We start from the raw sequence: 25,110 nt of genomic DNA, 5'->3' as shown, positions 1-25,110 counted from the left end.
TACAAATATTTTTATCATACATGTTAAAATGTACAATATTCACTTCAATCATAGTGCATACCGTACATTCCACCCCCGCCCAAAGCAATAAAACTTGGGATCTGTTGACATTTAACGTAGATGCGGAAGGAATGTGGATAATGACATCAAAGTCACAGATTTCTGTCAAAAGAGAGGCTGCAACAGGAGCAAGGAAGGTACAGATAAAGAAGGCTCCTTATGAAAGAACATTCTAAAGTCTTGATAATCTTCTAAACACTTGCCGCTGCTTAGACTTCTGCTCATAAACAAGATGAACGAACGAAGTTGTGAACAAAATAATATATTCTGTCTAAATTTTCGCTCTTCACCTCAAATTAGAATACAAAATAGTTTTGCCTAATGCCAAGGGGAGGGGGTGGCGACCCTGTTAGGGGGGCTGAGCCCCTTTGGCCCCTGCCTGGCTACGGGCCTGGTCTGTCCCACTCTGGCATCATCTCGATGTTTATTCTTTTCCACTGAGGGGGGCCCAGTATTTTAATTGCAGGGGTTCCAGAGAACTGCGCTACGCCACTGGTCTAGGAGAAAGATTAGGTACGTTAGATTACTACCTATTTTGTTCTCTGAAAATGTGAATTTTTTAAGTGATTACGTAGAAGATTTTGTTCTTTTGTTCCCCTTAAGTTTAGCTCAAATAATTTGAATAGGTAATGATTATTATGAAGAAAACAATACATTTGTGTTTTCAACCTTTTTCATTTTCTTCACGCTCATCTATTTCATGAATAAAATAAAGTTTTATTGTGATTCGTTGCGATTTTCTCCCTCCATAAACAAAAAATAATAATAAATGAGCATTATAAAATCGCGCTGATAATGGCGCAAAATAAATGTACAGAAGTGGTTCACTGAAAAAAAAACCCTGTGAAATTGGAAAAATAATTATTCCCCCACTACTTAATATCGGAAACATTCAAAAACCATGTAAATGTGTTTGGACAATGGGACTTAATTTTGACCAATTTGTTTTACTGCGCTCAAATATTATGTGGGACAATAGCATTTTCTTTTTGTTTTCTCACAAACGATATTTGTGGAAATAGGGGGTTTCTGAAATAAACTATTCAATTTCTGTCTAGGAACATAAACAAGATTTATTAGTTCCTCTTGACAGTAGTGTATTTGAAGGAAGGGTGTCGGGATGGGATTTTTAGGGAAATGTTTGTAGTGCGAACTAGTAAAGAAAACGTTTATGACTTTCTTAATTAGCAAACCAACTGCAAAATTACTCGGGATGTTTTTTTTTTTAAAAGGGAGATAAAATATAATGAAAAGTGTAAGGGAGGGTGACCTAAGAGAATTATAGCTGAATGAAAGTGAGAATGCATAAATGCATTATCTATTGTTCTTTGATGTCTACAATGTGTCAGTTGTCAAAGGGAAATAGGAAAGAACATATTGTTTTTTTAAATTTGTTTGAGAGCCATTATTTTGACATTCGAACCAAAAAGTTATATTTGGATAGTTGTATTTTTTGATCTCCGTGATTTTTTTTATATGTTGAAGTAAGTCATGAGAAATGAATTTTGTGCAATTTTCAGACACTGGAAAAATTTTCCCTACCCTGTAGAAAATGTCAAAGTTCAAGGTCAAACCGTCCACTATTCATGAAAAGTGAAACATGAGTACGCTTGGAGTGCTGTATCTTGGAAAGCAACAACACCCCGAACTTTTGTTTTGATATACTGTTAGTATAAGACTGCTTGTATACATTTAATTGTTTTGATGGGCTATTGTTGCTTTCCATTGTTATGCGGCAACAAAGAGGGTCCAAAATGCAGTTTTTGCCTGTTTTCGGCCCTTAATATCTTGGTTAAGTAACACTACCCCAAATTTTGCTTACTGTTCATGGAAGCTCACTATTAGGGCAAGCTACCTGATATAGCACATTACTTGGATATTGACGCTGTTAGCAGATATAAACACTCAAAAATTGCGAAATCGGCAACTTTAGAATTAGACTTATCTCAAAAGAGCGGAAGGGTAGCAAAAACGTGGTATTCCATCTTGTAGCTGAATACATGTACTAACACATGGAAATAAAAAATCATTGGAGCCTCATCCCATTTTCGAGGAAAAAATATTCAAAATATTAAGAAATGTCAATCTAAATTATCACGCTTCCTCTCCTATCAGAAAGTGGAACGACCATTTCTCCTCCCTTTCTTTGTTCCAAATGGAACAGTCCATGTCTTGAAAAGTTGTGGGTTAGCTTTATTTCTTTGATGGATAAATTAGTGGTAATGCCACCTCCTTGCCATCAAAGGGCGGGACCCTTTGCAAAGTGGAGGTACAAGTGGTTAGGATTCCACTAAACTCCAAATCCCCAGTTCCGATTAGCCACCTTGTGCATAAACTGGGTTTAAAGACAAAACTCTACATACAGTGGCGTACCAAGGACATACGAAATGGGGGCACTTATACATTTTTACAATAGTCAGCCATTATTTCGCCACCTGTTCCTGCCTTTCACATTCTTTTTACTGGGCCAAAGGGAGATAATAATCTACTCCAGCCCCATTTTTGGCACGCCACTATATATTTTCTTTGGAATTCATGCGATGAGAGTATGTTTGTAAAAGATGCTGTATCATTGTACTAAAGAGAACAGAACTTTCCTGTAAAAGTCTGTACTTGTAACACCATACTGTGTGTGAGATTCCCAAAATAAACCAGTATCAATTCAGGTAAGCCTAGGAGCGGACTTCCTTGCGTAGTGGATGCCAGGGGTCCTGGGTTCGGATCCCTGCCTGGTGTTGATTGTTCTTTGTGAGTGTCCCTTCATCAATTTCATAAATCATCACTCATACTCACCGTCTTGATTGGCCAAAAGTGCCAGAAAAGCGACGTAAGTAACCTAGTATCAAGTAATCTCAAATAGGTCTAGGAAAAGTAGGTTTAGGTTATTTCCATCACCTTAATATTGTTCCTGCAAAAAAAATCAATTTATTTTTGTCATAATAATGGCCATTGTTTCAAAAGAATTTAAAAATATCAGACACAAATTTATATTTTTGGATGCTTTACCTTGCAAGCATAATGGTGTACTCCAGATGCGCTTGGTTTTCTTTGGATTGTGGTGCTGTGACCAGTTTTTTTTAAAAAAAAATTACGTGTAAGTAGGGAGGAATCCAGAATTTTTCTAGCAACGTGTTAATACAACCTCAACGACAACTGTTGCCTTTGCACACGGACATTAGATTTCAATTTAGAAACCATTTGTTTTCGTAAATCAGTTTCACTTCTTTTGAGTTTTGATTAAGTTGGTGTCTTAAGTCCACTTCATTCAAAGTAAGGCTAATTGGGACTAGACCTACAGTTTATAGTGGGATCCGAACCACTATGAGCCTCCATCGGGTATCGAACACGAGACCCCTTGATTACAAGGCGACGACGCTACCACTGCGCCATCTTCCAAATAAAAGGCCAAGTAATACCCAAGCTAGACAGAAATTAAGATGTAGGAGTTGTAATGGTCGGGTTGACCATTACTGGTTTTGTATTATTGTATTAATTAATTGCTGGCCAGCTACAAGGTGTAGGGTTAAGTAATATGTTTCCATGTTATTATTGCATGTAAGTGTATATGCTTATTGGATTGTGCTTTGCTGGATATTAGATTCCCCTGTTTTTTTTAGCTTCCCGGTTTGGGGGGAGCTAGTTGTCTTTCAAAAGGCCGTTGCAGTGGAAAATTCCACTGCTACGGGGTTCACGTTCACTGACGTTTACCCCGACTATAAAAAAGAGCCATTTGGGCTTTAGAAAAAAAAAAGTTTTTTACTACCTTCATAACGACGAAGACCCTTCGAAAGTCTTGTCCACTCAGGGTGGCTAGACTGAATGATTGAGAAGAAAATGTAATACTTGGCAAATGAACAGCTTCGAGAGTCTTAGTCCACTTATGGTAGCTAGACTGGTGACTGAAATTAATGTATCATTTGGCTAAGGAACATACTTCGAAAGTTTAGTCCACTTATGGTGGCTAAACTAATGATGGAAAATATATGTAGCATTTGGTAAGGCCAACCCCTGTTTGATATCCCCAAGATTCCCAATTAGCAAAAGAGTTGCATTTGTACGATATTGCCGAATCGCATCAGAATGTCTAGCGGGCTGAATGAGGATGCTGTGTAAGGAAACACAAGACTGGTCGGAACATCAAGTAAGTCGAGGGTAGGCCACAGAGATAGTTAGGCTAACTCTGCGTTAATGAAAGTATCAATGGTTAGGCCATAGGTACGCCTTTGCTTGAATTAAGGAACTTGGTTGATTATGTAAATGCACATACGGAAACACTTTGTAAATAATAGCAACGTATAATAAATCTATATAATCCTACTAGAAATGTTATGATTTGGTGAAGTAACTCCAAGAACTACAGTACTATCCATTTTTAACCAAATATTTTTTCACTTTCTGTACATGTGTAACGAACCAGGGACTAAAAATATATATGTTATGTGAAACCCCCCTATCGTAATTCCGGCGAAAATATGATCTGCTCGCTTGGCACCCAGGGTGAGGTGGAAGGAGAGATTGAAAGGATAATACAAGGGAAGTAATCCCGAGGGCCGGAGTTAAACCAGAGATTGGAGGCCGAACTTTCACAGAGTCTAGTGGTGGTGTTTTAGCTGTGTGTTAAATTTATCAATCTCCAAATTTTGTCTCTCTGGCTGTTGTAGTTCCTGAGATACTCACTTATGAGTGTCTCAAAAGCTATGGTTGACACGGAGGGACACGTTGGTTCTCGATGTTAATGTAGGACCTAACATTGTGACTTTAAATCAAGGTTTATCGTGTTCGATCCCCGATTGAGGAACTTTGCACAGTGGTTCAGACCCCGCTTTAAAATACAGATCCAATTATGGCGGTATCCAGGGGGAAGGGGACAATACCTACTTTCTAAAATAAATATAATGGCTAAAGTTTTAATATTACTTCAAAACTTATCACTCCTCATTTCGTTCGTTGCCTCATTGACTTTTCAAATTTCTCCCCTAACGATCGAAAAGAAAGTAAATAAAGTAGATTAAAATAGTCGCAATCTCGTACTATATGTTCTGTTGCAAGTGACCCAACAAAGGTCCTTAAAATCTCATGCCAGTCACGTTCCCTGTGCCGTCAAACAAATTCCGGCAATTGCACTTCCATAATTTTTAACTTAATTTTTCTTTGCCATGGTCAAGCGAAACCTGTAAACATTGATGTAAAATAGCCAGAAATATAAATAAATCATGCAATTCAACATTTAGATTTACTATTGTAGCCTATCGTTAAAGATAATCACGTTGCACATAAATACCGTCAATATCAATATAATCTATAATCTTTGTGGCCCTTTGAAGATCGTTGAATATCTTAAAAGAAGCCCCACGAAGTGGTTCACCCACAGGGTAAAGTCTGGTACCACCTTTGTTCGTAGAGTGCTTACTCCTAGAAGGGAAAGTGTTAGAACTAACAAGCGAAATACAATAAATGTGAAGAGAGTGAAGGTTTTCACTTTCTGAAGGGGGAGATCTCTTCACTTTCTCTTCTTGCACCCCAGCCTGCTAACTCCACACGTGCCATTATGTAACCCCTTAACCATCTGAGGGATGTTTCTCTCATTGAGGCCAATTCTTAAAGGCAGGCTCCTTTTTATTATGTTTTTGCGACTTTATGTGCAACACCCCTGTTGTTCCCCATCCCTCTGCACGCTTTCTCTGCCGACCCTTCTCTCTTAAATGTTTTAAACTTCTTCACCCCCATCACAGCCTCATCAATTTTACCAGAAGGGTTGGACATTCTGGTTCTAAAGATCGGTTATTTATGACAGCTTTCCCCATCTTTGGTGAGTTTTTGAAAATTACTTGATTGACCCCTAACGCATTTCGTTTCAGAGTCGCACCCTATTTTCCCCTTTTAGTTTCACGCTTTTCACTGAAAACAATATAAGGCTGAAAGGTCTGTCTTCAGTGTCCCCACACTGACCAATAGCATGACTCTAAACTGCACTATAGTTTCTAAAGTTCTTGCCTGAATTTATTGAAACTGATCAGTATTTGCTCACACATTGGACTGTTCAGAGGATGGAAGAATCCTACGTGCTGAAGGGTGAGTATTCTCTTGAACAACCACCACTGAAAATATTCATGTTTTTATATACTCCAGTGCATATGTTATTTGTTCCAAATTGCTTAACGTTTATTGCTATTTTTATTATTATTATTTATTTTTTTCAATTCGCAAGTTCAGAATATTTCCTTCTGATGTTTTTAAAGTATCGTGAAAGAGTTTTAGCAGACCAATATGAATATGAAACGGAAATTGTGTCTTCGGTCGTGTTTCTGGTAAAATAGATGCCAAACTCTGACAACACGCGCCTGTAGCTTGGAGTGATCTCTTGAGGAGGCGTACATGGGTTACAGGTGAGTGGGGGTGAGCTTGTTTCAAATGTAAAACATGATACTTTTACTTTCAATAGTTAAACAGAAATGAAACATGAACTGCAACTAGAGATATTTTTTTCCTTGTATTCATACATATAACCAAATTCTTCTATCAGAATTGTATTACTTTTGAGAAAAGTTGTTATGGTGGTTTCTAAAGCACTTTCATTGCGAGGAGAGCAAGTGAGAAGATTTTTCCTCTTCTTTCTATTTTTTTAAAATGGACAACAATATTAATTTTACCGGTGAGAGGGGCTAGTTTTCATAGTAATAAGAATGAAGTTGATATGACTAATATACAAATCAACGTGGTGCTAGCGCATTGAGCAAGAACAAATTACTATTTTTCTCTTTTAAAATAATCTATATTTTAAACTGAATTATTAGTTAAAATTTTGAAATTGAAGGGAATGCATTGTTCCTTCTAAATTGCTCCTAGTAAATGTTCTCGTTTGCGATATGAGAGATGCAAATTTATTATAGATCAATAAACTTATAAATTCTTTCTGACATGCATGTGAAGAAGTAGTATGCTAGGAAATTGTGAAATACGATGAAAGGGGTCTCGGTCCAGGTTAGGCTAAGCCTCCCTCGTCCCTGCCTAGCTACGGGTCTGACCACACGATATTATAAAATAAAAAAAAAAGAAATGTGTAGAAACCCCAGTAAGTGGGTGGCGAAATACATATAATTTCATTTGGAATGGTTCCATATTCCATACTGTTTTTCTACTATTTGCTACCTACCCTTTAATACGTCGTTTTATTTTGAGAATATCTATAGCAAAGGGTCAACACCGGCATTAATTTTCCCGCTTGGTGCTATCGTGCGATTGTAATAGTCAGTTTTAACTCGGCATATGCGTGTGCTAGCAGTGCAACTATTTTACCAAAGCGCTTCATTTCAATTTGGACTTGATCTTTTTTACGCCGATTTTCTGCCACTTTTTGACTAATCGCGATGATGGAGATGAATGATCATCAGATGAACTGCATGAAGAGTCAGTAGCTTACGACTTTTGAGGCGAGTTTTGTCACAAATAGGAGTCCCCAAAGACCGAGTTTCCACTTTCTAAGCAGGGGTGAGTTTTCTCACACCAATCTAGGCTTTGTAATTATTCCTCTAGCAAATGTATGTGGTGAATATGCTTACCCTGGCTAAGGGAGTGTATTTACACCATTTCATCTGCATACAGTGCAAATGCACCCCCTAAGCTCGGGTGAGTATAACCACCCCTCATTTCGCGGGCGGATAAATGCGCTTCCCAAGTTCATGAAGGAAAACTCACCTTTGTTTAGAACGAGGAAACTTGCCTTTTGTGGACGTCTATTTGTTACAAACCAAAGTCACCCCTGTAAGGTGAATTTACAGAGTTTGTTTATCAGTGTACTCAAAGCTCTCGGCTACCGGGACGTACTTCATTTCAATTGAATATCTGATACTACATATAATATAATAATAATAATAATAATTAGAAATTCAAATGAACGTGTGTCGTGATTGCAGGGGTTTGGTGTAGGGTCTGGTCAGTGAAAAAAGGTTGAGAACTACTTCATGAATATATCCAAAAGCTTCGGAATCAGAATCATGTGTACATTCTGTGTCGTAATAATACAACTGGGATGGTGTTTTAAATAATACCATGAACTTTGGAGAAAAAAGACCCATTGCCACATCCTAAATACGTCCTTTGCAATGAAACCATTACTTTCATCTATTATTATTATTATTATTATAAACTTGGTGCATTTCTCTACTCGAAACAGCAGGCCCCTGTGGCGGAATGGTTAGCACATCACGCTACGACGCCAGGGGTCCCGGGTTCAAATCCCGGCCTGGCCATGGATGTTTGCGAGTGTCCTTTGTGAGTGTCCATTCATCAATTTCATCATATCATCACTCATCCTCATCTTCGCAAATTAGCCAAAAGTGGCACTAAAGGCGAAGTTAAATAAATCAAATCAATCAATCAATCAATCCACTTGAAACACCTGATGAGCTAATATCTGGCATAGTTGTATTTTGTCAGATGTCAATGAAGGACAATTTTATTCATGAAATTTATGTTGTTTTATCTTAAACTTTATCGGATTTCGGTAATTTGATAAACCCTCTCATGTAACAATTTCATCATTCATCATCATCGTCACGATTAAACAAAAAAGTAGAATGGCTACGTAAAATAAGAAAAATAAATTACAAATAAATATATTTTCCTTCTGGCATGCACTACAATGTATTTTCTGATGATTGTAAAGTCTGATACACATCAGTACCAAATAAAATATTCATACAGTGCAAATGAATGGAATACAAGTAGAAAGGAAAATTTCTGCTTTCGCTAATATTTCTAAGAAAGTCCCCATGTAATATTTTTGGAAAAGTCATACATATGTAGAAAGTAGGGATGGCCAAATCAGGATTTTTTTTTAAAATCCGGGTAGTAAAAACGGAGAATCCGAATTCCGGATTTTGGAGGGAATACGGATTTCGGAGGGAATACGGATTTCGGAGGGAATCCGAATTTTGAATGGAATCCAGATTTCGAATTCGATCCATCCTGGCTCACGCTTATTTTAAATGTTTAAATAGTACGTAATTAAGTCTACTGAATATGTTTGCAGCTAATTCCAAACTGAGAAAGAGAAATTTTTGGCTAACTGAAAAGCAATGAGATCAGTGTTGTTGCAGTAGTATTGTACAACAGTTTTTTGTTTCCGCCAAACACGCCCACATTGCTCAATGACTCCTTATCTGTCGTAGCAGTTGCACAAGGGCGATATTTTGATAGATTGCGAAAATAATCGATGTCGTCCGTCACCTGTTTTATAGCCTCTTGGCTATCATTCCTATCTCTCCTATCGGATCACACTTTAAACTGTAGGTCTAGTCCCGATTGGCCTTACTGTGCATAAAGTGGACTTAAACCACCAACTCAATCAATCTATCTTTCCTGTGTGAATCTTGATTCTCTCATATATGTGCCCCTTCCCTGATGCCCTTCAATTGCTCAATTGAGGATGGATTGTGGTAAGATGAAGCAGACGATCACAAACACATATGGGCAGATCACACAACCACAAAAAAGCTCCATGTAGGATTGTACTGGCTGTGAGTCCAGACGCCATAGTCTCGTTAGTCTGCTAAATGCAGTCCAGGGTGCACTACGTGGAAGACATTCTGACATTGGATTGGTAGATTAGAGTATATTCTTAAATTCAAGAGACAATTATTGAAAATATGGGTCGAAATCAGTTTTCACTCCAAAATTCGCTTTCTCTCTGTAATCCGTTATCCTTCCACAACCTGTCTTGCCTCCGGTATTCTTCTCGCTCTGATATCCGGATTCCCTTCGAAATCCGGATATTATATTTTCCGAATCCGGATTTCAAATTTTCCGGAATCCGGATTTTTTGGCCATCCCTAGAGAAAGGTGGCTGCTTGCAAGTACGATTAAAAGAGAGACAATTTATTACATAAGATGAATTATATTAAATTAGATTATAATTAGAAACAGTATCACGTTATACATTCTGAGAAGGTTCAGTGAAACTACCTGGACAATTTTTTTTCTTGGATCAGAAATGACATTTCTGGCATTGTTTCTAAAATGGAACCCAGACCCTCAGGAGTCTTTTAAAGTTGTAAGTTTGCTAACCGCAACACGGTTTACTTCAAAGAAGGAAACACGTGGCCTTCATTTAGAACAGATTCCTTCGCGATAGCCACATCCCTCCTTATCCGACCCTCTCCCTCCCCCCTGCGGTGCACCAGCTGCGGCAACATACATACACTCAGGTCCTCATATAGTTTGTTGCAGAATCTACAGTTCGAGGACATCAATGTCCTCGCATCGTTGATAGAATTATGTGCGATGCGAGGACCTGTGCACACAAAACACAGGTGTACATTTGGTTATACAGATGACCTACAGTTAGAGGACCGTCCTCGTAATGTCTGTTACATGCCTGTAAGGAGAAAAGTTGTCATATCTTCGTTATTATTTAGCCATTGAGTATGCCGATGCGAGTGGTTTCATCTCAATAAAACGTCTTTCTTGAGCCCACTAATTGCAGTTGAGCCATGTCCTCGTATTGTATGGTAGGGTAGACAAATCTCTGTCTGTCTGTCTGTCTGTGTCTGTGTGTGTGTGTGTGTGTGTGTGAGAGAGAGAGAGAGAGAGAGAGAGAGAGTCAGAGAGAGAGAGAGAGAGTCAACAGCTTTTGTAAAGACTAAGTATACGACATCCGTGTCTTGCTTGGCATTCAGGCAATTGACCGCTTTGGTAAGCAAGCAAGGTTTGTGTCACAGGAAGCATGAGGGAGTGGGAGTGGGAGTGGGAGTGGGAGTGGGAGTGGGAGTGGGAGAGAGGAACGGAGAAACATGTGCAAGGATACGATTAGAAATTATTTTTTCATCTAGCAGTGCAAGTGCAAGAAGTAAGGAAATCGAGCGACTGGAAATAACATGAGTTTTGTTTCCGTGTTTGAGGATAGTGACTATATTTGCTTGCTTCCATGTATGAGGAAACACACCTTTGGAAAAGCATTTATTAAAGATTGTGCTTATTGGTTTGGATAGAATATGGACTAAATGTTTCAGAAATATCGCAGGAATATCATTAGGATTGGTAGCTTTGGAACTTGAAACAGATTTTAATAATTCTTGGACTTCATTGCAATTAGTCAAGGTTTGAAAGTGTGTGTAAGGAATAATGGGCCTAACTTCCGGTAGTGTCGTGGTGGAGTTCTTTGTAAAGTACGAGTTAAAAAGCGATGAACGCTCATCCTTTGTAGCAGACTTACCGTTCCAGGGGAAGGTCTTGAAGGGGAATACGGTCATGTTGCCGGCATAAGTTAATTAGCGTCCAGAATGTTTTATGGATTTTAGAAACACTTTCTGTTACACTTTGAATATAATTATGTATTATAGTCCCTTTGAATTAAGTTTTTGCTATGCTTCCTTAAGTAAGTACAAATGTTCAGTGTATAAATGCTCGGAATTTGTTTCCAAAGGATCCACACATTCTTTTTGTTCATAATCTTAGTTTCTTCAGTATACCACACTGGGAATTGGGATATTGTTTGTTTTCCTTAGGAGCACGTGGTCTTTAATTACAGCCTGCACACAGTCCACGAGCAAATCCACTGCTTCCATCATTGTTGAAGGAATGAGGCTGCTGAAAAGAGAAAGTTGCTCCCAGTTGACTGTTTTCAAGTTGTAGACTGGTCTGCAGGATGGATAGGGCCTGGGGGCTTTTCCAGGGACTTGCTTGCAATTTGGCAAGCATGGGGGTGTGGTCCGAGGCAATGAATACTCACCGGGAGTGGCCTTGACCTTTGTGTGTGAGGACAGCAACAGGTCGATAGTTTCTGTATGCCTTGTGGGAAAATCTATATATTGCAGATTAACTTAGCATATAATAATTTATCCACAGAGTTTCCGGGTTCGAATCCCAACCTGGGCATGGATGTTTGTGAGTGTCCATTCATCAATTTCATCATGTCATCACTCAACTCCATCTTTGCAAATTAGCCAAAAGTGGCACAAAAAGCGAAGTGAAATAAAGCAATTCAATCAACTATTATTTATTCAAGTATGGATCACATAAATGATTCATCAGAAACAAATGAAATATGGTCTCCCGTTGTCAAAAGGTATTAATTATGACTTACACAGTGTTTCTGGTACCTTCTGATCAACCTTTGATCTTAGTCCTACACTGAAGTTGAGGAATGCCAGAATAGATTAATTGTTCACCAACAGTTGGAAAAAAAAACTTGCCCCAAATGTCGTGCTCAAGATGCAGGAATTTAAATTCTTGGAATTTAAACTAGGAATCCTGGGGATATTGGAATAAAGGGAAAAGCTATAGCTTAGCTAATATGTTAGTAGACTTTTCATCTTTTCCAGATGTAATGAATTAGTGACTAATGTGGAGTGTCAACTGTACAGAGAAAATGATTATTTTCTGTATGGACAGAAATGCAAAAGTCAAATATACAATGCAGATAATTCTCTGGATATTTTTAGATATATATGAAGTGTTTTAATTGAGAGATGAGATAGGACTCTGCACTGACTTCTGTGCAGAGTGGTTAGCACAGAGATCTACAATGCTAGGGGTTCCAGGTTCATATCCTAGCCTGGGCATGGGTGTGGTTTGTGAGCATCCTTTCATCAGTTGTATCATGTAATTACTCATTGTAATCTTTGTGATAAGCCAAAAGTGGCAGAAAAGCGAAGTACAATAAACCAAATCAATTGTAAGGTCCGCCCTGGATCGTACTTGGTTTTATGGGTCTATTGAGCCTCGGCTTCAAGCTCAGCATCTCTTCGGGGCTTGAGTCTCCTCGGCTCAAGGTTCGGGTTAATCCAGCTGCTTCAGTCCTCGATGTAAGGTCCCTCGTAATTCTGGGTCAAAGGTTCTTGTATGATAATCATGTGTTTATTTTAACTTTGAAATGTCATCAAGTACACAGCACTTTTGCGTGCATAACAACATGCATTTGTTTTCTTTATACGCACGCCAGTAAGAATGTTGCGCCAGTCAGGCGAGAGCTCGCGAACAGTGTGGCTGCTCGGACGTTTATAGAAAGGCAGCTCCGGTGTGCATTGCGATATATACCAGAATATATTTTATTTGTTATTTGTAGTACTCGTGTTAGTGAATAAAACATCAAAAACACAAACATATGGTCCTCCATCGAGCCAAATAGTGATACGAATCAGTGCACAAACATTATCACGCGTACGTACAAGTTGATTGTGCAACGATCATTCAGCAGACTTCAGTGATTACGCAGTTTCATCCAGCAGTGTTGCCGTATCGACCACAAGCGACACCCGGAAAGCATCACTTCACACAGCATCGTAGAGCGCCGCAGAAAACACTTCAGCGACTTGGCAACAAGCAGGTGAGTTGCATGCTCATTGTTTATGTCTGGCTCTTTTTACGTCAATTTCAATTCCTTGTTTTTCTTGTATCCCATAATAAACACGCACAACAATGGAAGAATTACAAACGTTGGTAAAGCAAAGGGGAACCCAGAAGGGACAGGTGACAAGAATGCAAACATTTGTACGTGCCTTTGACATTGAACATGGTAACGTAGAGGAAATATGCACCCGTTTACAGCATTTAGAAACAATATGGGGTAAGATTCAAGACGTGCAACAAGAGATAGACATCTTGTCTACTGATTCTTGTCAGGAAGAGGTATGGGCAGAAATAGAACAGCTGTATTTTTCTCTTAAGTCAACAATGAGAACGATCATTAAAGATCACGAACTCGATAACACAGCAAAGCTGCAAAACAATGTAACGTCGACTTCGAGTTCACACTTGAAACTTCCAACCATGCATTTACCTACATTTGAGGGGGATTATAAGCATTGGCTGGCGTATGAAGACACGACAACAAAGACATTCCGCAAATACAGAAGTTTCAGTATCTGCACACTTCGCTCAAGGGGGAAGCGTTGCGTCTCATTGAAAATCTTCAGATCAGCGAAGCAAATTACAAGGTTGCATGGGAGCTGTTATTAGAAAGATATTCAGACAAAAGGTTGATTGCAGCTTCGTACATTGATGAAATCCTTCACATTAAACCCGTACATAAAGAAAATGCAACAGAACTCAGGGAATTCGTCAATACAGCAACAAGTAATCTAAATGCACTTCGAGCGATACAAATAGATGCGTCGTTAGAAGACATGATTCTTACGCAACATTTCGTTTCACAAGTAGACGTTACAACTAGAAAGGCATGGGAATTACAATGCACAGAATCTTCGTTTCCCACTTTGAAGGACTTTTTGTCATTTTTAGAAAAACGATGCCAAGCGTTAGAATCCATCAAAAATACGGTCAATTCAACTTCTGATAACAAACAAGCAGGCAAAAAATCGTACGTTAATGCAAAGCAAGACAAATTCACAAGAGCATACGTCACTACGTCGTCTCCGACGTGTCCGTTTTGTAAACTGCCACATGCTATTTACAAATGTAAAGACTTCATTAATGCAAATCAAGTGCAGAAATATCAATGTTTGCGAAACAACAATATCTGTACTAATTGTTTAAATACAGGACATTTTTCAAGCGTATGTAAATCAAGCTCATGTAGAAAGAACCACAACACCTTATTGCACATAGATCGCGCAAGAGAAGCGTCAAGAAGATCGCAACAATCAGATACTCGTTCTGATAACTCAGAGCCTACTAACACAAGTCAGTACAATCAGAATGAATTTTCTTCACCACAAGCTTCGTATTGCACAATAAAGGGAAAACCTCAATCACACGTTTTGCTAGCAACTGTGTTAGTTAAGCTGAAAGATCGAACAGGAAGATGGATAAAATGCAGAGGGTTATTAGACAGTGCCTCTCAATCGAATTTCGTAACTTCAGATATGGTTCAACAACTAGAGCTCGCGAAACAAAGAAGGGTCGTTCCAATAAGAGGAATAAATGGTGCCACATCAGAAACCAGATCAAGTGTTGAAGTATGTTTGCAATCCACAATAAACGATTATTCTACAACCATAGAATATGCAGTGAACCATCACTGGCAATTTACCGACAGAAAAGGTTCCGTATGAAGAATGGAACATTCCAAAAAATATTGCATTGGCAGATCCTATGTTTGCTATTCCAGGCAAAATACAATTATTGTTAGGTGCAGATGTTTTCTTTCAAATATTGAAGCCAGAACGTATGACTCACCCAAAGAACTTCCCAGTACTTCAAGACACGCAATTGGGCTTCATTCTATCTGGACGCATCCCACAACAATGTAACGCCAACACATCGATTACTTCATGTTTCACAATGACACATGACAATCTAAAAAGGCAGATAAGAGCTTTTTGGGAGCTTGAAGAATTAGGAACATCGGTGACAACAAGAGAAGAAATGGCATACGAACAGCACTTTGTAAACCACACCACTCGTGACCATACAGGGCGTTTCACGGTACATTTGCCATTCAAGGAGGCTAAAGAAACATTAGGACAATCATACAACCTAGCTTCAATCAGGTTTCATCAACTTGAAGCGAAATTGCAACGTGAAACAGAATTACGTCAAGATTACGTAAAATTTATGCATGAATATGAAGAACTTGGACACATGAAACAAGTTGAAGAGGAACGTCACACCTCAGAAGGAGTCACGTATTACATGCCTCATCACGCTGTAGTAAAACCTAGCAATTCTACAACAAGGGTACATGTTGTATTCAACGCATCAGCCAAGACAGACAACGGAAAATAATTTAATGATATTCTCATGATTGGACCAACCATTAAACCTGATTTGATGTCAATAGTCTTAAGATTTAGAACACATCCAATCGCTTTCACGGCAGACATCGAAAAAATGTATCGAATGATACAAGTGCATCAACATGATACTCCTTTGCAGAGAATCTTATGGAGAGACATGCCAAACGAAGATATCAAAATATATGAATTGCAGACTCTCACGTATGGGACAGTGCCAGCATCATTTTTAGCAACACGCTGTATGCAGAAGCTAGCACAAGAAGAAAGTTGTAATTATCCTCAAGCAAAGAAACATTTTAGCAGAGAGCTTTTATGTCGACAATTTAGCTAGTGGATCTCAACACGTACGACAAGCGGCACAATTGCAAGCCGAACTCATCGAGTTACTAGCTAAAGGAGGCTTTGTATTACACAAATGGTGTTGTAGTAACGCTGAGTCATTAAGAACAATTCCACCAGAATACAAAGATAACTTTCCAGTCCAATTACATTCGCAAAAAGGAGTAAACACACTAGGAATTTCTTGGAATCCTGTAGAAGACAAATTCATCGTTAGCAGTAAATTTACTTCTGGTTCTATAACAGTCAGCATTTCCACTAAGCGTCAAATAACAGGCATCATTTCATCCATTTTCAATCCATTAGGGCTGTTAGTCCAATAGTCATCAAATACAAAATGTTTCTTCAACGTCTTTGGCAGAAAGAAGTTGAGTGGGATCAACAGCTGTCACCAGAATTAATTACTGAATGGCAGAAACTGCAAGTGCAACTTCCACTTATCAATGAAATAAAGGTCGAAAGATTTGTACTACAAGAAGGTAACGTGACACAAATACAATTGCATGGATTTTCAGATGCAAGTGAAAAGGCATATGGTGCATACTTATATATTCGTTCCATCAATCAGCAAGGTCAAGTTTCAGTCAAACTACTTTGTTCAAAGTCACGCGTAGCTCCAATAAAGAAAGTAACATTACCCAGACTAGAACTTTGTGCAGCATTACTTTTAGCAGAACTCGTGCATGAGGCAATGCCAGATTTGCATTTGCAAATTGAAAGCACACATTTATGGACAGATTCTCAAATTGTTCTGTCCTGGATATCAGCCTCACCTGCAAAATGGAAAACATTTGTAGGAAACAGAGTTTCTAGAATTCAGGATTTAACAGAAATCCGTAATTGGAGACATGTATCTTCAAACGATAATCCAGCTGATTTAATATCAAGAGGTATTGATGCAAGCATCATGAAACGGTGTCCATTATGGTGGCAAGGACCCGAATGGTTGAAAGAGAATTCAGATTGGTGGCCTCATTCATCAATAAAGCTCAAAACTGAAGCGCCAGAAATGAGACGAATATCAACATTATCATTATTCATACAGAACAAAGAGACTCACATCATTGACAAATTTTCAAAATTGTCTAAATTATTAAGAGTTGTGGCATATTGCCAACAGTTTATTTACAATCTCATGAGAGACTGATTGGGCATCTCAAACACAATGAAGTGCAACGTGCATTACACACATGTATAAAAATTGCACAACAAGCGTTCTATTCAAAGGAAATCAGAGAACTTAACTCGAACCACGAACTTACAAATAAAAGTTGTTTGAAAACATTGTATCCATTCTTAGACAAAGATCAGATGCTAAGAGTTGGAGGATGTCTGGATAACAGTCAATTATCATCATTTGACAGCAAGCATCAGATGATATTACACCAAAAAGTAACCTTACAAAATTGATTGTCGAAGAAGATCACAAAAGACTTCTACATGCAGGACCACAGCTATTAATAAGCTCTTTAAGAGACAAATATTGGATTCCACGTGGCAAACAAGTAGTTAAGAAAATACTACATAAATAATCATAATCTCTTTTAAGCTAAAAAGCACAATTTCGTCGCAATTGATGGGACAATTACCTGCAGCTCGCGTTCAACCATCAAGACCATTTACCAATGTGGCTGTAGATTACGCCGGTCCAATACATGTCAAAACAGGAACCGTAAGAAGCAAAACAGTTACTAAATGCTACGTCGCCATATTAATTTGTTTATCAACAAGAGCGATCCATTTAGAAGCAGTCAGCAATCTCACCTCTGAGGCTTTTATTGCTACGCTTAGACGTTTCACATCACGAAGAGGAAAGAGTAGTAATATATACAGTGACAATGGAACCAACTTTGTTGGTGCGAACAAAGAGTTACAAGAACTTTTACGACTATTTCAATCAGAAGCATTAATAAGAAATTACAAGACTACTTATCACTAGAAGGTCTACAATGGCACTTTATGCCAAATGGATCACCACATTTTTCAGGACTCGCTGAGGCAGCAGTTAAATTGATGAAACATCATTTGGTAAGAATAATAGACAAGTCATCGATAACATTTGAAGAATTGACAACATTATTGTGCCAGATAGAAGCGTGTTTAAATTCAAGACCCATTTCTGTAATCTCACAAGATCCAACAGATCCAACCCCACTTACACCTGGTCACTTCCTCATAGGTCATCCTTTATCCTCGTTACCCAAGCCAGACATCTCCGAATTACCAGTCCACAGACTGACAAGATGGCAGAGAATTCAGCAGTTTCACCAACAATTGTGCCGTCGTTGGTCGAAAGAATATTTACATGGACTACAACAGAGATCCAAGTGGACTCGTCAGCAGAAGATTCAAGCAGGTACCGTTGTGATACTGAAGGATGAAAGACTTCCTCCCCTTGTTTGGAATCTCGGCATCATTGAAGCAGGATATCCTGGTAAGGATGGACTTGTTCGAGTTATCGACGACAAGACTAAAGGAGGTGTATACAGAAGACCAGTAGTCAAGATTGTACTACTTCCCATCGAAGATGATTTTGAACAATAGTTTAGTGTTCAGTGCAGTTTAATGTCAATATAACAATTTGCAGTTATAAAGTGATGAAATTTAATCACATCACAGTGAAGTACAGTATAATATATAATTTTGGTCTATTGTACGACCAAGAGGGGGGGGGGGAGAATGTATGATAATCATGTGTTTATTTTAACTTAGAAATGTCATCAAGAACACAGCGCTTTTGCGTGCATAGCAACATGCATTTGTTTTCTTTATACACACGCCAGTAAGAACGTTGCGCCAGTCAGGCGAGAGCTCGCGAACAGTGTGGCTGCTCGGACGTTTATACAAAGGCAGCTCTGGTGTGCATTGCGATATATACCAGAATATATTTTATTTGTTATTTGTAGTACTCGTGTTAGTGAATAAAACATCAAAAACACAAACAGTTCTCAATCTGCTTATAGATCTTGACCAAGATTCTACAAGTAATCGACAATCCTTCTTCCCACTAGGTTCTGTCGATATCCAGTTAAGTATCCAACTTCCTTTTCTCTTTTCAGCCTCTGACCAGAGAACCGAAAATTAATCCGTGACCACAGAATAAGAAAAGGAGTACCCTGACCAGGGTCACAAACATTTGACTACCAACAGTCTATCAGCCGATCCCGAATTCCGGTATATCTCAAGACAATCACAACCCTCTCAATTATATCTCCTGACCAGAAGCATAGAACAGAGAGAATATAAGCCTTCTGACCAGAAGAGCTAAGTAACTGTCCTAAGGTAATCCCAGAATGAACTAATTCCTAATATCGAAGTGGATGTAAACGCAGAAGTTCGAATGTTGAAAGAAAAGACGGTTATACGAGTTCCGCATTTATCAGAAGTTCAAATACAAAGGCCACGGGCCACCGAGCTTCGCTGCTTATATAGGATTTCTCGGTGCCGTGATGGATTTATAAACTTTTATCTTAACACCAATTTTACATCACAATAAAATACAAATTAATTAAATATCAATATGAGGAACATAATTAGTTACATGTCAAAATTACTATTTTTACCCTTTTGTGAATATTAAATATGCAATAGAATTTTAATTGTTACACTCAGTATTTAATTTGACCAGGGAGTATGGCTTCTTTCAACTCCCCTCTCTCCCTGCAACGGCCACGCGATATGACAACAAAGAAAGAGAAAAAAATTTACAACGTCAAAATGTTAAGCAAAAAAAATATTTATATACAGGTTTTGTTTTGCGCGGGCATAACTTTCTTTTGCGTTAACATAACTAAATTCTGAATACACTGTCTTGCAGTAAAAGAATCAGGGATTATTATGATATAAGTCTAATTATTGTCCGCCAAGGGACAGGACAGATATAGCGTGGGAAAGACAGCCTATTCTTTCGTCTTTTCCCTGTGACAACGTTTTCATAAGGTTGAGTCTGCCTGGCTCTTACACAATAGCGTTATCATTATTGTCACCGATAATAAACTTCCAGTTCAGCTTGCTGGCAGAAAGAAACAAATTCTTGGAACTTATATCTAACACCAGGATGAATGTTTTATTCTTTTTATATACGAGGTGCGTTCCACATTCCTTGGTAATTAACCATTTACCTATATAATTATAAGTACAAAGCAAAGAAAATTTGAAGTTTATATACATATTTGTAACGTGAACACTGCTACACGTTACACAATGAATCAACAAGACATTGCCAAGCCTCATTTCAATACAATTGAAGGTCTCGGGTGTAAAACATGGTAAGTGACATTTTGGTAATTTTTGAGTTGTATAGTAAAATATGCCATCCTTCAATTTTCAAGTGAAATTGCTATGTCAAACAATTTGCATTGGACTCAGTGAAGCTTTCTTGCATTGTTGTCACCAATAATAAACTACCAGTTCAGCTTGCTGGCAGAAAGAAACAAACTCTTGGAACTTATATCTAACACCAGGATGAATAGGTTTTTTTATACGAGGTGTGTTCCACATTCCTTGGTAATTAACCATTTACATATATAATTATAAGTACAAAGCAAAGAAAATTTGAAGTTTATATACATATTGTAACGTGAACACTGCTACACGTTACACAATGAATCAACAAGACATTGCCAAGCCTCATTTCAATACAATTGAAGGTCTCGGGTGTAAATCATGGTAAGTGACATTTTGGTAATTTTTGAGTTGTATAGTAAAATATGCCATCCTTCAATTTTCAAGTGAAATTGCTATGTCAAACAATTTACATTGGACTCAGTGAAGCCTTGTAAAATTGGTAAACACAACATGAAAACAATTTACAGAATAGCTTCTAATAACCTATTTTCTTAATAAATTCAGAAATGACCAAAATGTCACTAAGCATGTTTTACACCTGAGCCCTTCAATTATAAGTTACTATTACTAACCTGAGCTGCATCTGATATATCCATCGGCGATGGCTTCCTCTGAAAATAATTTAAAATAAATTTCAACATTTTTATTGCAATATTAGTACTTGGCAAAAACATTTATTATGTACAACATTATTATAAATCAGTGGAGGCTGCTGATATTGTTGTAGAAAGAGGTTTCTCTTTCCTTGACTGAACTTCAAAAGGAAGGATCGTAACCCTGATAGGATGAAAGTTGTAAATAGTTTACTGACTAAGAGTTTGTCTCGAGTGTCTGATAAGGAACTTGGGGGAACAATAGTGGACTAAAATATTGTTCTGAATATCACAATTGGGAAAAGGGGAAGAGAGAATACAGGAGGATACTTAAAAAATACAGTTATAATAGTACTGGTCAACATGGGTTTCAATGTCTCATAGTTGACTGTTGTCTCTGAATAATTTCAGCACGTTGATTCTCCATGAATGTTTCCAACGTAAATTCACGTTCTTCCCTTGCAGCTTACGTTGGATTTGTGACGTAATAAGGGGAAACGAGAAAATTAAGGGGAGGGGAAACATTCATGGAGAATTGACCTTCATGTGGATTGAGATACACAGTTGGGTAGGAATGGCCAAACCTGCATGTTGCATTGTGATTCATGCAGGTTTTTTAGATTTTTAACTTTTTTAACTTTTTTACCTGTGAATAGGTCTACTGTACAAGTTTTTTAGGGAACAACTTGCTTTTTACGTACTTCTAATAGCAAAAACTTAATATTTTAAATGTATCCTAACCAACCCTTAACCACAATCCTCATATTACATTTTTGATGCAGTACTATGCCAAGTACCTAGTTTTTTATATGAACCTGAGGAAGGAGATAGTCAATCTCTGAAACGTCGTTCTACAATAAGAACACTATACTCACATACGTAAGTACAATTTTTAACTTTCCTTTTTTTATATTCTGGATTTTTGAGTAACACGCAACCTACCTACAAAAAAAAAAATTCTCCAGGTGTAATTTCCAAATAAATTTCAATACTACTTTATAATGTTATGACTTCTCTAAATTATCTTACAGTATATTTTTAGAGTGGAAATGTTAGGCTCAAAGATCGAAAATGTTTAATAAATTAAAAAAGTAAGTGAATACTGTTTGGCTTTAGAAAAACAGCCACAATAGAAAATATCATGCACTGGCTGATTTTAAAGATCCACACTGAGATCAAGTGATTCCCGGTATTATGAAAATGCACAGCGGTTGTTTCAATCTTTGATCCTAACAGAAAAATGAATGCACTGGGCCAGTTACAAGTCACTAGTTCTTAAAATATTTATTTTTACATATCAACATTTGTTGCAGAAAATGTATGTTTACAAATGTATAAAAATTCATGTTAAATAATTAAAGATGAGTTCAGGGAACATAACTTTTCTACAACAAATGTATATATGTAAATTATTAATATGCAGTTCTTGAAGTGGAAATTGATAGTTGGAAAGGGGGGGGGGTGCTCTTATGCTTTAACATGAAAATTAAGACAGCTTTACAAAAGTTGTTAGCTGAGGAATACCATCGTCCTGCACCCATCCCCTCACTTCGAACACTGTTAATATGTGTGTGTGTGCACATATACAAGGTGTGTAAGGTATTTGAAGACACATTGGAGGCAGTGCCGGATCTACAAGCCGCAAACCCCGCAGTGTGGGGGACCCGGAGACAAGTAAGCCTTTAGGGGGCCCTCAGCCTTGGCATATTAGAGGGTTCGCGTATGTAAAAAATAAATGTAGTTACTCAGGGGTACAGAAACGAATACAATATATACAGGTAAAGTATAGTTAAAGTTCCCTGTGTACATAGCACCTTGCTATTTAGGCACGTTTAGGGTATGTGGGGGTAGGGCCCCACAAATGCAGTGGTGGAGGTTCCTTCAACCTATCTTTAATCAAGAAAAAGTTATGACTGCATGATTGTAACAAATGTATAATTTTCCAGATGTGAGAAAACAGTGACTCACTATATATATATCACATCACCATGGGCGCCGAAACCGGGTGGGTCAGGGGGCCCGGGCCCCTCCAGTTCTTCTTGCCCCCCTCCTATAGGGACCCCAATGTATAACTTTGAACATATTACGTAACTTTTGCACAGAGAAACTTCGCACACAACAGGTGGGAAATTAGGCATAATTCTGCTCTCAAATGCACAGAATCAATAATGTGGGACTATCCCAGATAGCATGTAAGTTAACTGCAAGTTAAATAGACATTCGATTTAACTTGCAGTTAACTTACATGTTATCTGGGATCACTCAGTTTGAATGTTTTTCTTCTTCCTTTTTCAAACCGAGAATGAATTAAGGAAAGTGCTTGGTATATTATGTATGTTATATTATGAAAGGGTGCAGTAGGGGTGCCAACAATCGACCTCACGTGGATGAAAATTTTATCTTGGGCTTTCCTCCTTTTTTTTTTTTTTTTTGGTAAATATGTGTGAAGATATTAAACTTCTATAAAGGATTGTAGGAATAAGTATTATAAACCGAATATGATAATCAAATTCTCAGTCAAAAGATACATGTAATATATTATGTTGTAATATATAATCACAGTAGTACAGTGATTTTTTTGTCCAGCTAATATAGATAGATGTATCCCGGTATATGTTTTTTTGTCAAACCTAGTTATTATAATTACAATTATTCAAAGGTTAACTCAAGTTTATTAGGTCCCAACTTAAAGAAAAATACTTCTCCCCCCCCAAAAAAACAGAAAGAAATCAGTATTTATGCTTTACTCAGCTTTGCACCCCAATCTCCAAAGAAATCTATGCCTATGCACATCACCCCTTTCCTATTTTAAAAAGAAATTGAATTGAAATGAATATAATGGACATTCGCTTGGAACAAAACAATGTGGTTCCCCCTAAGCCTAACCTGTTGACTTTTGAATCACCCTGTAGGCCTTATATGCAACTTTATAATTGTAATATACGTATATACACAAGCGCGCGCGCACGCACGCATATTCATGTGTGTGTGAAGGTAGGTAGGTAGAGGGGGCCCTTTGGTAACATTTTGCGGGGAGGGGGCCAAACATTTATAGATCCGGCACTGATTGGAGGCCATACGAAAAACATCCATATCAGACGAACAACAAAATGTACTGATGTAAAACTTGGTACACAGTTGGAGTACATGGTTATTTAATACAACCACTTTCAGCTACAATGATTGCTTCAATGCAGGACTAGAAGCTTTGACATGCATGAGTTAAATAGTTGTTATTGATGTTGGATAAAGGTGACTTTCAGTGAATCACTCATATTGTAGGAATGTCGATTAGTATCCCATTCAACAACACTCCACATGCAATAATCTAGAGGATTTAGGTCTGGTGAGTTAGGTGGCCACATGTTTGGTGTGATGTGGTTGTGCAAATTGGCCGCCATCCAATCTTGGGTCGACACATCTTTGTGTGCAGGTGCTAAAATACATACAGCCTTTAATTGCACAAGATTCATAACTGTTTCCATCACCTCGATGTAGCCAGCAGCATTCACCCAAAGACTCTGTGAAAACAAGTGGGGTGGCATGATATGTTCTTCCCTATTCACCACCACTGAAACCGTAACAGTTCATGATACTTAGTATAATAACACATCAGAAGGATCAGAACATAACCAGTTGTTATTTCTTCTGCTCAACTTTTAAGCCTGGTCGGATTTCTTTGTGTCAGGGGAAAAAACCATGGCAGCCCAGTTTCTTCCGGATATTTCACCTTGTTCAGTAGTCACTTTCCTCTGAGTAGCCATTGGTGTTGTTTGTGTACCAACATGAACTGCCCTTTTCTCGTCACATGCAACTTATATCGGATGTCATCACGCACCAAAGTGTGGATTGTGTCCTCGGTCACCAGGTCTGCCAATGACCCTCATAGACGTTCCGGGATTCACATCGATGATGTCCTACCCCTGCTGTATGAACTGTGGTGTCAGCATACTGTCTGAATGCTGTGAATGATTTTTGTGTTTGGCTAAAGGCGATACATCCAACATTCCAACTCCTTCGAACTTTGTGCTCAAATGGCTTGACGACTTTCAAAAACCAGGCTATATCAACATTGC

At 38.1% G+C, this 25,110-nt stretch overlaps 1 protein-coding gene across 1 annotated transcript in view; it reads right to left on the bottom strand.

Moving 5' to 3' along the window:
• LOC145982326 (uncharacterized) overlaps positions 1-25,110 on the bottom strand; it is a 93,963-nt gene that overhangs the window by 57,103 nt on the left and 11,750 nt on the right. Inside the window, exon 3 of the mRNA XM_083115887.1 lies at positions 21,014-21,052. Coding sequence (XP_082972013.1) covers positions 21,014-21,052 — 39 coding nt within the window. The remainder of the gene's footprint in view (positions 1-21,013; positions 21,053-25,110) is intronic.

This window comes from Lepisma saccharinum, unplaced genomic scaffold (assembly GCF_977018435.1).
Source record: "Lepisma saccharinum unplaced genomic scaffold, izLepSacc3.1 HAP1_SCAFFOLD_117, whole genome shotgun sequence".
In the NCBI taxonomy this organism is placed as follows: domain Eukaryota; kingdom Metazoa; phylum Arthropoda; class Insecta; order Zygentoma; family Lepismatidae; genus Lepisma; species Lepisma saccharinum.
Note: the sequence above shows the minus strand (reverse complement) of the source record. Positions and strands in the feature narration are given on the sequence as shown.